Source organism: Cystoisospora suis (assembly GCF_002600585.1).
Source record: "Cystoisospora suis strain Wien I chromosome Unknown contig_3026, whole genome shotgun sequence".
Classification (NCBI taxonomy): domain Eukaryota; phylum Apicomplexa; class Conoidasida; order Eucoccidiorida; family Sarcocystidae; genus Cystoisospora; species Cystoisospora suis.
The window spans coordinates 300-16,382 of record NW_027155821.1 but is presented as its reverse complement, the minus strand read 5'-3'; the positions used below and the strand labels follow the sequence as shown (position 1 = coordinate 16,382).

Genomic DNA, 16,083 nt, shown 5'->3' with positions numbered 1-16,083 from the left:
TCTTGCGGCAGCCTTTACACTTCACCAGTGCATATGTTGATCTAACGTTCCCCCAATAACCATGACCCCAGCCGTCCCCGGATCACGACGACGCGCACATGCTGCTTAGGCCAGGCGCAAAGGCCGATTCTGAAAGCTTCTCCGTGCTTACCACTCGGAGGTCCAGACAACTCGAAGTCCCTCCACTGAAGAATGTCAGATACCACGCCGCAGTTGCTCTATCCAAGCCTGGATCTTCCAGTGCTCCTGCTGTAAATTCATCTGTTACACGACGGCCATGTGCCGTACCAGGAGAGAGGAGATTGAGACGCAGTGACTGCAGCCAAGAGGAATCTTCAGCATAGACCGTGTGTTCGGAGCGAAGGCGCGTAATGAGAGCGAGTCACTAAACGTACGTGAGAAAGGGTAGATGAGATGTTTTGCCGATCTCCTGTGACACTGGCACGGTGCGGGAAGTGATCTATTGTGTCCAAAGAAGATTACAGTAGATTCTTTCTCCTGACATTAGTGATCTCCCTTGCAGGAGTGAGTGGGGTGTCCGGTCAAGTGCTACCGCGAACTAATTGATCGCGTCTGCAGGAAGGGAACGCACGAGACATAGCGTCAGGGTAGCTCTTTTCGCTGCGAATCGGCGGATCTTACGCTGAAGGCGCATCAGGGGTGGGCTTGCGAGCACCACATGGAAAAGGCGACGCCCGGCGAACACGTGAACGTCACGGTTCCTTGTTGTTGCCTTTCAGAAGGTAACCTGAGTCTCTTGTTCATGGCTTCGCGTCTGTTGGGCAGTCCCTCAAGAAGAGAGTCTGGCGTGGTAGGTGGAACGGTACCTCTCCAACTGAACCTGTATATACCTCAGTGGCCATCTGTGCGGCCTTCCGTATGGTTCCCCAACCCACTTCGCAGTTTGGTGGTAACAGCCTTGGCTTTGACCTGCCATTCATTATTTTCCTCCTGCATCGGTTTCTCCTCTGGCGTCCGGCCTCGAGACCCCATAGTGCCGTCGCGTGGGCCGTCCGGATTTAGTGCCTGTTGCCCGTAGTGTTTGATGAGATTCCCTTTGCATCGCCTTTTGTGAGAGCTTCTTCGGGGAAAGGTGATGGGTAGCTACCTGTTTGCTGTTTCCCCCTACATCCTCTCTGCGGTAGGATATACTGTTCTTCATAGCCCCTCCGCAGCAAGGTCCGTCGTCTTCTGTATCCCCCGTGTAGTGTCCGTCCACCCATATTCCATATGATGTCGTATCTCACGTGCGCCGGTGCAGCGACTGGAGCTCGAGGTGTTCCCTTGATGCAGGGCGGCGTCCACGGCGAGGCGCCTCTTGCCTACGCACACACTCGCGCCGCAGAAAACGACCTGCAGAAACGTCGCGCGCTCGGGGACATTCTTCCATGCTGCTTTTGTCTTCCCGTTGAAAGTTGTCAGCACTGCGGGTGTGAACACTGCCGACTTGAAGGGGCTGATGGAATATGGAGAAACAAGCTGCATCTCCTGCGAGCTGTGGTTCACAAGTACCAGGATGTAACAGGCTAGGGCAGAAGCACATCGTTTCAGTTGATATTCCTCGCTCGATTTTACCATACAAAGAATCTCCGCTGAATCCACTGCACCAGCACAGTAGACTCACGATGCTGGAGTGAGTTACTGTGCCTCCTGTAGTGTGTGCTGCTGTCCCCTCAGGCGTCATTTTTCGCCCGGAAGTTCCGGTGTAAACCTGGGTCCTCCGTAGTGCGACTCTCCCATTCTGTCGAGCGGCGTTCAAGCTCGAGCGTGGTCATCGGCATCCCCACACCGAGGGGTGTTTCCTCCCGTTCCTGCGTTGTATTCGCATTCATACCCGCGCTGAGAACCACATTGACAACCGGGTCGTCAGTTGGGCCATTGAGCTGTGCGAACGCTGAATCGAGGATTCTGCTGGGGCCTAGTTCCACAAGGCCCATCCGTTCTCCTGCCGTAGTTCGTTCTTAGCGAGCCTCTGTCGCCACTTGGCCTAGCACAGAAGGCGTTCTATTGTGAGTATCTGGGACAGTGAGATACAGGGGCGCGCGGTTCCGGTGTCTGGACTAGATAGTGCCGATCCCTTCCATATGGAAGTGAAGCACCCCGTGCATACGGTTGATGCCGTCCAAGTCACCCGCCTCTTCACCGATGAAGTCCGTGCGCGTTTATACAGTGGATGGTACGGCAGCGTCTGGTGGGCCGCCTGTGTGATTGGGTTCTCCTTCGCTTCGCCTTTTCTAGGCACTGTCGCCCTCCCGGGCTGTAGGGGGAAGAAATGATGAGAGCGCCCGTGTTGAGGGATGAGGGTCGCGACGCTTCCGCCGAAGAAATGATGAGAGCGCCCGTGTTGAGGGATGAGGGTCGCGACGCTTCCGCCCGCGCCGGATGCTCCAAAGACTCCTCTCCGGCCCTGTCTGGGAACTCGCCTGCCCTCGCTGTACGGCACTGTACCGCCCGTCAGAAGAGCGGTGGATTAGATGCGGATCACTTGAGCCTCCGTTGACTATGGTGGCCATCGCAGCTCACACCGAGGCTGAGAGTTCTACTGACGCGACCTGAACCGAGTTGTTGGATCTCACCGTCTGTAGAACTGGGATTATAAGTGGTGATGCTCTCCACAGGTCCGTCTATGTCTTCCGCCCGCTTATAGTGGTGGGGTTGGGCGGATGGATGTAAGGATGTTACGCGCTCAAAGGGCACGCACCGTGTGCGCGTTTTGGAGTGACACAGCCGCATGTACTTACGAGAAGAGTAAGACTTCTCAACTGAGAAGCTCGATTGAAGAACCGTGTCTGACTTGCACACTTGCCCCCAGGTTCCTTCCGTTGTGTCTCTCACCAGCAGCTAGAGTCATGGTATGATTCATCATAGTAGTGATAGAGCTATTGGAAGGAGTAGTAGTCGTAGTTCTGGTACTGTCGGCAGTCGGAGTGAGAAGAGCGTTTTTCCGTCGCAACAACGGAAAGGTGATTCAAAACTCACTCAAAAGAATCATCCCCTCAGTCTGTGCCCTTGCTTATCAGCCAGGGGAAGAGACGCTCCTACATGTCCCCTGCTAATATAGAGCATCTAATTTTTGTCTCCACTCTTACCAGCTTTCTCCCTCTCAAAAACCTTTGACTAACAACTACGGGACACAGTCTCCTTATGATTTCGCCAATGATGAAGCTCTACCCTCCTTTCCTTCCCTTTCTTCTTGTTGATTTGTACACCTCCGTCACACGACAATGACAGATTTATTGCGTAGTTCGTGGTCGGAGTAGCGTCCTTTCATCGCACATATCCACCACTAGTCTGTTAACTAAGGCAGCATTACATACGGGCGCCACAGCTCCATGCAGATACCATAGAGTATGAAAAGACTCTCCTTTCAACAGAGGAAAGAAACACCAACACTCCCCTCCCAACCTTTCTTTCTTTAGCCATATAGAAGTCGACCCATGCACACGTAGTTGAGTATGCTCTCCTTCCTCCTCGTTCTCTTCTCTTTCCTTTTTTCTCTTCATATAAATCTTCCTTGTCTTTCAGCGAAGAGAAACCCTCCTCAGATTCTTTTCAGACAGCGGCGAAGAAGACTAACCGGGATCCCGTGTGTCTACGTCATCGTTTCTAGTGCGTTCTCTTATCCGACATGAATTCATACAACTGTAGCGTCTTGTCTTCTTCGTTTTCAACGGTCTCTTCTCTTTCTTCTATTCATGAAGAAGAAGGAAAGTATCACATCTCCTTAGCATCCACTCAAACCTCTTTGAACGACTGTAATGCGATCTCCTAGGCTCAATGCAATGCCCTGTGAAGAAAAGGTCAGGTCATTTGTGAGAGAAGAAAAGAAGTAGGACGACAGACAGAAACAAAGCACATCCCCGTATCATTCTTTTCCAGCACTTTCACGACCACCCTGTCTCCCAATATCATAAGCAATCAACTCATCATTTACATTCACACGGATATCTACACATCTACATGCCTATGTACATAGATTTATCTGCGTACCGTGTTATTCTTGCTTGCAGTTGTCTCTCCTGTTTCCCCGTCATACACTTCTCTCACCTCCTGTCACTTACAGAAGGGGAAGAAGGAGGTTGCCGCTCTTCTTCCTTCCTCTCAGGTCATCCTACTATAGTCATCATAGTCATACAAGTGACAGGCCAGTTTTCTTGATGAACTCAAGAGATCAACCATCTTCAAGCTATGTAATCTTCTCTTCCACCATCAATCATATACCCCACCAGCCCTACTGTTTTTATCCACACTTATAACTTCTATCCTATGTACCTACCGTCTATAGATAGATGTATGCCGTCTTACAGAAAGGAGCGAAAGGAATCGAACGTGGATGAAAATTCAGCTATTCTTATAAGCAGTTCATCAAAGACTTCATGCGAATCGATCATGCTGATGGAACTATGCCTATAACTATGCAGCCGATGTATCCCCTTCTCTCTGTCTGTCTTCTTCTTTCTCCTCGATCGATTAGAAAACCACTGATCATTTATAACAAAATGGAAGGCCTTTTAGTCGTATTTCTAGGGCTCCACTTCCACACTTTCTCTCTCTCTCTCTCACTCACGCGTGCAGTATCAATGTCTTTGATGATACGTATTTCAAATGTAGATCCACCCGATCTATATATATATATATATACATATATATACATCTATCTGTATTTCCGTTGGTAAAGGTCTACTGTGACTCTCCATACCTGGGTACGGCTGCGTATACGAATACTCCCAGCTAGCTTTCCTCCAGGGAGCTTCTCGATGCTCACATTCACTAGAGCGTCCTCACCTGGAAGGAAGCAAGAAAAGAAGAAAACCACATCACAGAGAAAAAAGAAAAGAGAGAAAAAGACGATAGATGTCGAAGAAAGGAAAGAGGCGAGTAGAGAATGATGCTGCATGAAAATGATATCTCTCTTGTATGAAAAGAGGAGAGAAAGCAACAGAATCAGGCGTGCGTGTTTGTTTCCCCTTCTTCTCCATTCATCATGCATCTCTCAGACATCTCCCATGTATGAATCTCTTCACATACACATATATATATGTAGACACATAAATACATAGATCGAAGCCTATACGAAGTAGACCTGTAGCACATGTATTCCTCGTTGTAGAAATCGATTCAAACAGGATGCCTGAGCCGAGATCATCGCCATCCTATTACCTTTCTATACATGAATTACAGAATTACGGAGAGATGCAGAAACACCTGGTATATGACATATAGTATAAAAGACGTTTTTCATGGAGAGTCACTCAGGCAATTGTGCATCTCTTGCTATCCATGGAAGGAGAGTATCTGCATTGGAAGTGAATCCAGAAGGCGCAACCCATCATCCTTCATCTATTCTTCCTTCTCTTCCCTGGAGAATCCCCACTCCGAACAACAAGCTATCTATCTATCTATCCTTAATCTATCTATCTATCCGACAGGGCCATAAGAGATATGTCTATCCCATTACGAAGACCTTCCTTCCATACGTATATCTTTGAGTAAGAACATATTAACCCACCTACATCTGCTCTCTCTCACCATTTCAAACTAAAGGCTTTCGAGAAATATCTACTATCACATCTACCATGATCCATCAGGCTGTATCTCAACAGTCGTCTATGCTTTTCCTTATCTATGAGAGACTCTCTCTCTCTCTCTCTCTTCCTTTCCTTCATGTGTCTTGACTTACCAAAGATACTCCGAGAATAGAGATTGACAGCAAAGAAAGAACAGCCCTCTGAAAGCTTTCTGAGGGTTGGGATCTTTCGAACAGACTGGAGATATAGATCTCCTTCTTCATTAGCTAAATCTTCACCCCCTAGCAAGGCATTAAACCCTGCTTCAGCTGTCTTGACACCTCCAGCTCCTCCTCCTCCTGCTCCCCCGCTTCCTATCATCGTCATCTTTCCTTCACCCCCCCCACTTCCTCTCAAGACGCCCGGTGGCGGCTTGAAGCCGACAACAGTGAGATTTGTCATTCGCATGAGGTGTTCTAGAAACTCTGTTACATCTCTAAAGAAAAGAAAAGACATTCACGAAACAAAAGAAACACCGACAGAAACCCACTTCGTTCCTTCCTGAGTGAAAAGAGAACGAGAAGGGGAAGATGAGGTGTATGCACACCTCACATATAAGTTCTAGAGAAGGGAGAAAGGTGTTGAAGAGGTCTTGACAAAAAAGAAGAAGAGGGAGAAAAAGAAAGAATAGGAAAGAGACAAGAAAGAGTTGTAAGCTTCAGAAAGGTCATAGGACGGGAGAGGCGTGAAGGGGGATCGACTGAAAGACAGCTTGGTGGGAAGGAGAAGATCAGACAGTTTGTGACACGTCTCTCTTGCATGAGAAGATCAGGATAATCGAAGACAAAATAATGAGTCTATCTATCTTGCCTTCAATTCCCACTACGTTCGGTTACAGCTAGACAGGAAATCCACATATCGAACATACATATATATTCATATACACACAGAGATACACATAGGGTCAACATGGCTTAGACATATGTCCATTCATAGAGACCCAGGATCCGTGTACGTATTGAGATGCTAAAGAGAAGTGAAGAAGGAGAGTAAGAAAGAAAACTTTGTTCAGCTGAAGATGTATCTCCCTATTCCAAAGTCAGTTGTTTTAGATCTGATAGAGAAAGACACTTTATACATCGTGTCTTCTTGCATACAAGAAGATGAAGGGGTCTTTGTATTTGCCTACTAAACCTATCAATTTCTTCTTCTTATCAGCACTCAGTACGATTGATAAATAGAAGAAAGAAGCATAAGAAAGGTAAGAACAAGAGCCCTCGCCTTTCCCCCCTCTCCTCCTTCCTTGCTCCCTCTCTATACCCTTTCCTTCGTCTTCTACTACGCGACCCCCTACATATGCACGAGTTCTATATATGACGAAACGTCTGGAATAAAAAGTCAAGACAGCCATACAACCAAAGTCCTCCATGGGGAATATGCTTGCCCATAGGAGTATCTATCTACCTATCTATCTTAGACCAAAGTTCACAGCCAGCGTATACATTATCTATCTATCTATCCTTAATCTATCTATCTATCTGTTTGTTGCCGATACATATCTCTCTTTGAAGAAGAGAAAATAGGCCTTCTGAGGTTCCTGTGAACCTTATCTGCCTGTGCGTACGAAGAAGCGAAGGACAAGAGAAAGACAGCTTAGTGATATTCTCCAGGAGCGCAGAAGCAGAACATATAGATCTCCCTCTACAGAGAGATAAAGAAGCAGTTAAGAAAACGAGGAAGTGCAGAAAGAGAGAAGACTTACGTGAAGGAAGTACTGATGTGAATTTTATTCTCCCATTCGAACTCGGCCCACATACTCCTGAAAGAGAGCTCTCCTATCCAGTGTCTCTCAATATAATCTAAGAGATCTATATGAAGCTCATTAAGAATTAAGCATTCCTTCTCTGCTGATCCTCTCTTATCATAGGTCACATATCCGAAGATGACGCCTGCTTCGGTACTTCGAACTTTAATGGATGCATGCAAAGTCACATGCTGTCCTGCGGTTAAAGGCAAGGGAGCTGGCCGATCGACTAACTTAAGGTCGCCTGAATGAAAACGGAGGAAGGACACCGAGAGATATAGAACAAGACAACCGGGGAGAGAAACACCTTCTATCGAGATGCAGAGATCGAGACAGAAACAAAGACGACGTGAAGGGAAAGGGGGGGGGGAAGGCCCTCCCCCTTCCCTTCACGTCGTTCTAGATGAGAAAGCATGATATGAAAAGATGTAAGAAGATACCCTCCAGAGATTAAGACAACGGCTTCAATCTAAAGGTCACTTCCGGTTGAAGCAAGCCTGAAGAGATTCGTGGGGTGTAAGAACGAAACGCAATGATACCAGCTGCGGAAGACAAAGACGTTGTCTACATAGGTACAGACAGGTATATATGTACATATATAAAACAATAGAGAGATACACATGCATGTGTATGTAGTGATAGTGCTGGACATATAGCAATGTAACTCTGCTTTTCCATCGATCGAATCGACCGATCGATTTCTTCGAAGACAAACACAGCGACCAAAATTCAGCTGTCCGTATCACCCCTTCCTCCTGTCGATTACTCTCTCCTGCCCCCCTCTCATCTCCCACCCCCACTGGTTTGCCCCGCCTTTCTTTCTTTCTTTCTCCCAGCCATAGGTATTAGATATTACACCTCTCTTTTTGCTGTCCCACCTTCTTCCCTTCCTTCTCCCCTCCGCTCTCTTCCTTCTCCTTCTCTTAGCTTACCATGAGTGGAGAGCTCGACAGTGACGTTTTGAAGTGTTTCATGCGTCCGATTGATAACGAGCATTTCGACGACTAGGTCAAATTGATTCACTTGCAGAAAGGCCTCCACATAGATCGGATCCTAAAGAAATCACAAAAAGAGAAAGAACGAGAAAGAAGAAAAGAAAGAAAGAAGGAAATGCTACCACGCATGCCAGGAGTAAAGACAACTGAAAGATTCTCCTATCGCTGATACTATCGGAGTCGACATAGAGAGAAATGGGTGAGGGACGTCTTGAAGTTATCTCTACGGGGAAGGTAGATACATCTATCTCACTACTTCAGAGAGTTGACATACACCTACATATATACACACACATATAGATATAGATTCATCTATACATCCATATTGAACATATTCATAGGTGTCTATGCATACACACCGCCTACACCCAACCAATACACATATATAGATATACATATATATATAGAGAGAGATATATATACATATATATGTATATATAGAGATATATATATATGTATATATAGATATAGATATATATATGTATATATAGAGATATATATAGAGAGAGAGAGCCGAGGTATTCCACCGACTCGAGTAATGAGGAGTCGTTGCTTTTTCTTTCAACCTTCAGAGAAGAGAAAGGAAGAGGGAAAGAAAAGACCGTATCTGCCACAAGAGAGATACGTAGATCATCTTCCTCTTACCAGCAGGAGAGAATGAAAAGAAGAATTCCTAGGATCGCAGCAAAAGGGGATTTCTTGGGTGTCCTTGACCTCCATGATCGATAATGCCAATACTCTTCTCCTTTCTTCTTCTCTTTTGCTTTGCTCTGCACCCTCTTCTTCTCTTCTCCTGTTCCTCTTCCATATTGACTTTCTTCTTCTTCTCTTTCTTTTTCTTGTTCTCTTCCTTCATTCGCGTTAATGAACAGAGAAAAGACGGCAGGAGAGGAAGAAGAAGAAGATAGTGAAGAGTCACTCCCCGTCTGTCCATCCGCTTCTTCTCTTCCTGCTATCGACCGCCATAGACTTCTTAGGAGATCTTCTTTCTCTTCTCGATCTTCTTTCTCTTGCCGGGAGAAAGAAGAAGATGCATTCTCGAGTCCTGTTCTTTCTTCTTCTCCTTCATACATAAACTTCTTCAACAGGCCCAGCCATCCGTCACTCGTTGCTTCATCTAGATGACCTCTAGATCGACCGTCACTCTCTCTCCCATATAAAGAGCTCTCTCCTACCCCTTCTCCTCTTCTTTTTCTTTCTTCTTGTTCTTCTCTCCCTCTTGTTGAAGTATAGCTCGTAGCCATAGTGCCTAGACTCTCGCCACGAGGTGTACGAGAGAAGCGAAGGAGAAGCCTCTGCATGAACGTGAAGAAAGACGTTAAATACTCATTCCTTTCAGGGGAAGATCCAGGCAAAGAAAGAGAAGAAGAAGTAGAAGAAGAAAGATTTCCAGAAGAAGAAGAACTCGTGAGAGCTTGAAGAACTTGACGTAGTCTTTCTTCATCCCAGGAAGAAGGGCCCATGCCAGGAGACGCAGAAGAAGAAAGTTGTTCACTAAGAGAAGACAAGAGAAGATGATGACTGGGTGAAGAAGGAAGAGGAAGAGAAGAAGAAGATGGCGTGACACCTGTCCATGGAAGAAAGAAAATCTAAGAGAAGAAAGAAGAAGAGAAAAAAGAACATAGAGAAGTAGGAATGTAAGAATAGATGAAGTTTCGTATGAAGAAACCACTTTCGAAGCCCGTCAATCGAAGAAGAAGAAGAAACAAAGATATAATATAGATATATAGAGAGAGAGATAGATAGGTGTATGCAGGCTATTCTCTACTTTCTTTCTCTCTTTTAGCTTCTTTCTCGTTTCCTTAACTTCTTTTCTTGCGTGGAGAATAACGAGGTGATCGATCAGTCATCGCTATCTCTCCATCTGCAAGAGCAATCTCCCTACTACTAGTACTAGTATTGCTGAGAAGACTCGCACTAGGTCTAAGACTCTTAAGGAGGAGTGTATGTAAGTACTGTCACATAAGCATGGCCGTTCAGCATGAAGAAAGACTTCAATCGAAACGTCTTCAAGAAGAAGCAATCGATGCATGATGTACAAATAGATATAGATGTATGTATACATATGTATAGCATAAAGTATGTAGACAGATAGACAGATAGAGAGTCCATGTATCTCTTTCTCTAGTTGTATAGGTATGTGCATATGAACGCCGTGTGTGATGATGCAGTGTACGAGATGTATGGAGAGAGAGATGAGAAAGCATAGAAAGATAGAAGTGGAGAGAATGGATCTTCATTCATTCATCTATCCACCCTTCACGGACTAAAGAAACGACAGAGAGGGAGATCACACATGCAAGAGAGAAGGAGAACAACGTTAAAAGAGGAGAAGAGAGAGAGGAGAGTAGAACGCTTGCTGGAATACACCTGAGACAAAGTGAAAGCATAGAGTATAGAGAGAGACGAAGAGAAACTTCTCTTCTTCAAGGCTGTACTTTTAGTATTCCCATGACTCCTCTCCCTTGCTTCTATTCTTTCTGCTTCTATTTCCTTTAATCTCTCGGAGAAACCTTCACTCTAGCCACAGGAAAAGACACTGCAACAAGATCTGCCTATCGAGCAATACAAAGCGAGAAGAGAAAAGAACAGGAAAGAAGAGAAGAGAAGAGGAGAGAAGAGAAGGGAAGAGAAGAGGAGAGAAGAGGAGAGAAGAAGAGAAGAGAAGAGGAGAGAAGAGGAGAGAAGAAGAGAAGAGAAGAGGAGAGGAGAAGAGGGGAGAAGAGAAGAAAGAGCTTACACGTCGTATAAGACAGAGTAGAAGAAGGAGAAGTAACATGTATCCTATCACTCTCATTTCTTTCTTCTCTCTTCTTTCTTCTTTCTCCCTCCCCGCGGTGAGAATCCCTCCCCCTTGATCCGACCGTCCGCAGCTCTCTTCATAAGACGACCGCGATTCTGCTACAACTTGGAAAGAAGTAGGAAAAAGAAAAGAAGAAAAAGAAGATGAAGATGAAGTAGTAGTAGTAGAAGAGAAGATGACTGGCCTCCTATCATCTTTCACTTCCTGTTGAGATCTCCTCCTCTGTTCTTCTTCTCCTTCTCCTAGGACATCCCGTCTTCTCTCTTCTTCTCTGCATATGACGGCAATCTTTTCTCGCTCTCCCGTTGGCATGCACCGTCGAGAAGGCGAGAGGCTTCGCGGATAGGAAGGAAAGAATGTGGTCGAAGCGGTGGAATAGGAGCCCGGAAGGACGTAAATGCCTTCTCCCCCTCCCCGATGTCTTGAGTCATGGAGAGAGTGAAGGGGCTGTTGAGACAGTGCAGAAGAAGACACGTAGTGATCGTAGAGAGATGACGAAGACGAAGAAGATGGATGAAGGAAAGGAGGACCTTCTCCATGAAACACATATGGATAATGACGGTGAGAAGAAGAAGAAGAAGAAGGGGAAGAAGGAGAAGAAGAGAGATATGTTGTTGTCCGTGTGTCAGCCCCACATCTGCGTATAAGAAATTGCTTGGTAGGTGAGACAATTCTAGACTGTTTTGCATGAGGGGTTTCATGAAGGTGAGGAGAATGAAGAAGATAGCCTGATGGATTACATAGGGGAGTCACCATGCATGCACTGGGGAGGACAACTGACCCCCCTCGAGACTGTGTAGACTCGAGACGTTGTGAAGAAGGTAGAGATGAAGAGGAGGAAGAAGAAGGGAGGTGACTTGTTAAGACGGAGGGTGTGAAAATTGACGGGGGGTGAGAGGAAGGCGTTGGCCCTGAGGAGACAGCTGATGGACAAGAGGATGAAGAAGAAGAAGAAAAGAAACGTAGACAGGTTGGTCTACCTGCTTGGGGATCGTTCTTTTCAGAAGACGAAGAAGAAGAAGATACACACTTGGTAAGAGAAGGACACCTCAAACGACGAGTAGAAGAAGATTCAGGAGGAAGCATCACTCCTACTCTCCCCTGAGAAGAAGGAGAAGAAGAAGATGTGGAAGAAGAGGAAGCAGAAGAAGAGGACGACGAAGCAGAAGAAGAGAGAGGAGAGGAGGTAGGTGTGTGGCCCCTACTACTACTACTGCTACCCCCCTGAGTCGAGCTAGAAGAAGAAGATAACGACAGTTTAGCTGATGTGGACAAAGATGAGATTTCATCCTTCTTACAAGAAGAAAGAGAAGGACAGAAAATACGAACACTGCCTTTCTCCCTATCTTTATCACTCTCCTTGGCGTCACTGGAAGAAGAAGAGGAACAGGGAGAGGGCGATGTGTGGAGAGAAGTGATGCTTTCTTCTTCTTCTTCTCGTTGTTCTCTCATTTGCCTCTCTGGAGTTGCTGTAGATACCCTACTACTACTACTCGAAGAAGAAGAAGAGAGCGTTCCCCCTTCCTCTTGATCTTCTTTTCCTTTATCATCTTCTTCCTTTTCATCTCCTTTTTGATCCTTTTGCACCGTCGCCATGACTACTCTATCTTTACTCATGGACTGACTTGTCCGCCGCTTCTTTATAGTCTCTTGGTCTTCTCTCTCTAGGCAGGGGGGAAGAAGTCTACGATCGTCACGACGTCCTTCTTCTCCCTCTTTCTCTTTCTTTCCGTCGTTCCCTTGGTGCTGGAGATCTCGATCTTTAGAAGAAGAAATCCGCACTTCATCCCTCTCATCCAGAGAAGAAGGGTTTTTCTTCTTCTTCTCTATTACACCTGATGAGACCATAGAAGAGGAAGAAGAAGAAGAAATCCGACCCGAAGAAGAAGATGACGGCTTGGTAATGTCTCTCATTTGGGCTATTCTTGTCTCTCCGTCTCCACCGTCTTTCACGCCACTCGAGGGCGGAAATAAGGCATCGGCTGTGCGACTCGTTACATGTGGCGAGAGATCTATCTTCTTTTCTCTCATTAATGATAGAGTGCGTTTCTCATCTCTCCTCTCATTCTTCTCTTCTTCTTCTCTTTCGCTAACCTTTCTCTCCATTCGACTGCTTGGCCTGGTCCTCTCTTGGACCTCTCTATCTTTATCATCGCCATCATTATAAGCAAGAGAAGAAGCTTGTTTCTCTCTTTCTTCTCTCAAAGACAAAGAGGATGATAAAGGAGTACCCTTCTCTCCTGGATCATTCAAGTTACGTAAAGAAGAAGCAGAAGATAAAATCTCTCGGAGGGGTATCTGCTGGGTCTTTCTCTTTGCTTTCTTCTCACACCCTCTGGTCGCTGAAGTGGAAGAACGTGACGAGCTTCTCTCTCTCAATCTCCGATGACTAGAAGAGAAAGAAGAAGAGGAAGAAGATGTCTTTTCTTCTTCTGCTTTCATTATCTCGACGCTATGTGGTTCCTTCTGATGAGAATGAAAGAGAGCGCGAGAGGCGTCTGCATGTTTCTCTTGTTCGTGACCTTTCTTTGAATGGAGTAGATGAACCAAATCACATGGGAAGGGAGACAAGGAAGTCCCCTTGCCTCTTAAGAGAATATGATCTTCTTTCTCTTCTTCTTTCGCAACTTGACCTTCCTTCTTTGTCGTGAGAGAGATTTCCGACGATGAAAGACTTCTTCTATCCTTCTCAGGTCCGAATGAAATAGATGGGGATGGTATTTCTTTCTCCTTCTTCTTTTCTGTAGGATAGAGTTGCTGTAAGAAGCTGCTCTTTCCTAGTCGTTCCTCCTCGCTCTCGCGTTTTCCGTCTTCTCTCTCCTTCTTTAGATCTGCGGAAGAGAGAGAAGATGAAGAGAAAGATGGAGAGGGAGATAGCTCTCTCTTTTCCTCATACGATGGAGGTGGCTTGACGGCTGTGGGACTGATGAGCTCTTTGGTGTACGTACAGCTCTTATCACTTGGACCGTCTTGATCTTGCCGAGAAGAGACAGCAGAAGAAGAAGAAGATGAGATAGAAGAGGGAGGAGACGCAGGCAGAAAAGATGAAGGGGAAGGACCCGAAGGACAAGAAGAATGAGGAAGACTAGGAGAAGAAGAAGAAGAAACAATAGAAGTCACAGGAGGCGTCGGAGTCACCGTAGAGTGTGAAGAGAGGGATAGGACAGAAGGAGAAGAAGAAGAGATCGCGGTGTCGGTATGAATAGCCCTCTCGGATTTTCTTCCGTCTCCTGTCAGCGCATGGAAGTCACGTGAAACATGTGAAGAAGAAAAAGAAGAAGGAAGACTTTTTATGTCGTTCTCTTCACCTAAACCTCCTGCTTGATGAGATCCATTCCTCTCATATACACCAACATCTCCTTCACAAATCACTTGGAAAGTTTTATTCTCGTCGTTGTCGTGCTTCGCATCCTCCTTCCCTTCCTCTTCACCTCCTCTACCTGGTGTACATACACTCCAACGCACAGTTGGACCTGTCTCAGTACTAAGACGAGAAGAAGAACAAGAGGAAGCGATAGAATCTCTCGGATCGTACCCGGGCGTGAAGAGAGTTTTAGGAGGGAAATGAGAGGCACACGCCGAAGAAGGATGCAAAGAAGATACAGAAGAAGGAAAGGAAGGAGATGAGGGAATGAGAGAAGATGTAGGAACCGAGAGAGCTGAAACAACACCGTTATCAGAAGTCAACCCTTGAGACGGAGGAGGAGGAGGAGGAGGAGGAGAAGGTCGATGCGATGGATGGACAACAGGTGTGAAAGGTAGAGAGGATGAAGACCCCTTACTTGCTTCTCTTGTCGAGATGCTTCCTTCCTTCTTCCTGGTGTAACTACACTCACTCGGGGAAGGATCAATCGAAGAAGACCTGAGATTCTGCTTAGAAAAGATCTCTCCTCCTGGAATTCCGTACTTTCTCTGTTCTGCGGAAATATAGTTACTCATCGACAACAACGGGGGTCCTGCTTCTGTTGATAGAGAAAAGCTCTTCGTAGAAACCCCCGTTCCTTCAAATCTTCTGTGAGGAGCTCCCTCATCGAGTAAGACACGTCGATTGTCGTCATCATGTCGATTGCTGTCACGTCGATGCTGATGAGAAGAGGGGTAGACCTCATAGTGAAACCCTCTTTCTCCGTACTGGCCTTTCGCTTCTTCTTCTCTCTTTCCTCTTTCTTCTATTCGTCCGACGTGTGGGATCGGCGCTTCTTCTACCCCTTGAGAAAGATGTGTTTTGACACTTCGAATGTGCAATAAGATAGAGGCTCTCGATGCTGAGTAAGAAGACTTTGCCTCGTAGCCTTCTTCTTCGCTTCTCGCTACAGACGGTAGGGAAAGGTGATCAGATGAAAGTGACGAGGAAGGATGATAAGAGAAGGAAGAAAGGCCGTTCGTTATCAGACTCTCATGAGGGAAGCTCACAGATATCTTCTTCTCTTCTTCTACTGTTAAGGAAGAAGGTAAGAAAGACGACGTAGAAGAAGAAGAAGAGGATGACGATGTGGCTCTAGGTTTGCGATAGAAAGGGCTCTCTGAAGATAAAAAGGAAGAGGAAGAAGAGATAGGAGACTTTTCTTCAGGGAGATTCGCGGTGTATGTACACGAGGAGGAAGAGGGTTTGGAAGACAAGGAGGAAGAAGAAGTGATAAGATCTACACTTTGGTCCTGTGAAGATGAAGAAGAGGTCTTCACCTTATTTGAAGATCTACAAGAAGGCGTTGAGAATTCAGGAGAGAAAGAAGAAAGAGGATTTCCATCTTCATGTGATCGGGTGTCCATACACCGTATTATCGGGTGAGTAGAAGAAACTACATACACAGGAGAAGGTGTCTCCGCGATTGCAGAAGTCTTCTGTTCTCCTCTTGATGCAGCCACTACGGGATTTCCTTGAGAAGAATAAAGACATGTCCCCCTTGCAGAAGAAATATACTCTTCTTGTTTTGACGATTTGGAGAAAGAAAGACACTACCCCAATCTTCGCTG

General features: G+C 46.0%; 3 protein-coding genes across 3 annotated transcripts; 1 reads left to right on the top strand and 2 right to left on the bottom strand.

Moving 5' to 3' along the window:
• Window positions 1-765: 765 nt before the first annotated feature.
• Window positions 766-2,789, top strand: CSUI_006061 (uncharacterized protein; the record flags this gene model as incomplete). The annotated part of the gene is made up of 2 exons (XM_068066226.1): window positions 766-811; window positions 1,678-2,789. Coding segments are annotated over 2 exons (333 nt in total), but the record flags the coding sequence as incomplete, so codon positions are not given.
• Window positions 2,790-3,319: 530 nt separating this feature from the next.
• CSUI_006060 (uncharacterized protein) lies at window positions 3,320-8,374 on the bottom strand. Its single transcript, XM_068066225.1, has 5 exons — window positions 8,244-8,374; window positions 7,270-7,555; window positions 5,681-6,003; window positions 4,700-4,785; window positions 3,320-3,787 (listed from the first exon to the last, which is right to left on the bottom strand). The coding sequence occupies exons 1-5, from the start codon at window positions 8,305-8,307 to the stop codon at window positions 3,725-3,727; spliced, it is 822 nt and encodes a 273-aa protein (XP_067921800.1). The 5' UTR covers window positions 8,308-8,374; the 3' UTR covers window positions 3,320-3,724.
• A 577-nt stretch (window positions 8,375-8,951) lies between these two features.
• On the bottom strand, window positions 8,952-15,993 carry CSUI_006059 (uncharacterized protein; the record flags this gene model as incomplete). Its single annotated transcript, XM_068066224.1, has 2 exons — window positions 11,047-15,993; window positions 8,952-9,895 (listed from the first exon to the last, which is right to left on the bottom strand). Coding segments are annotated over exons 1-2 (5,775 nt in total), but the record flags the coding sequence as incomplete, so codon positions are not given.
• Between the last annotated feature and the right edge of the window lie 90 nt (window positions 15,994-16,083).

Coding starts and splice junctions, on each gene's coding strand:
- CSUI_006060 (XM_068066225.1), bottom strand. CDS start 8,307: ATGCTCGTTATCAATCGGACGCATGAAACACTTCAAAACGTCACTGTC. Junction 4,786..5,680: donor CTATTCTCGGAGTATCTTTG/GTAAGTCAAGAC, acceptor GCTTCCTTCCAG/GTGAGGACGCTCTAGTGAAT. Junction 3,788..4,699: donor GTATACGCAGCCGTACCCAG/GTATGGAGAGTC, acceptor TTTTCTTCACAG/GGCATTGCATTGAGCCTAGG.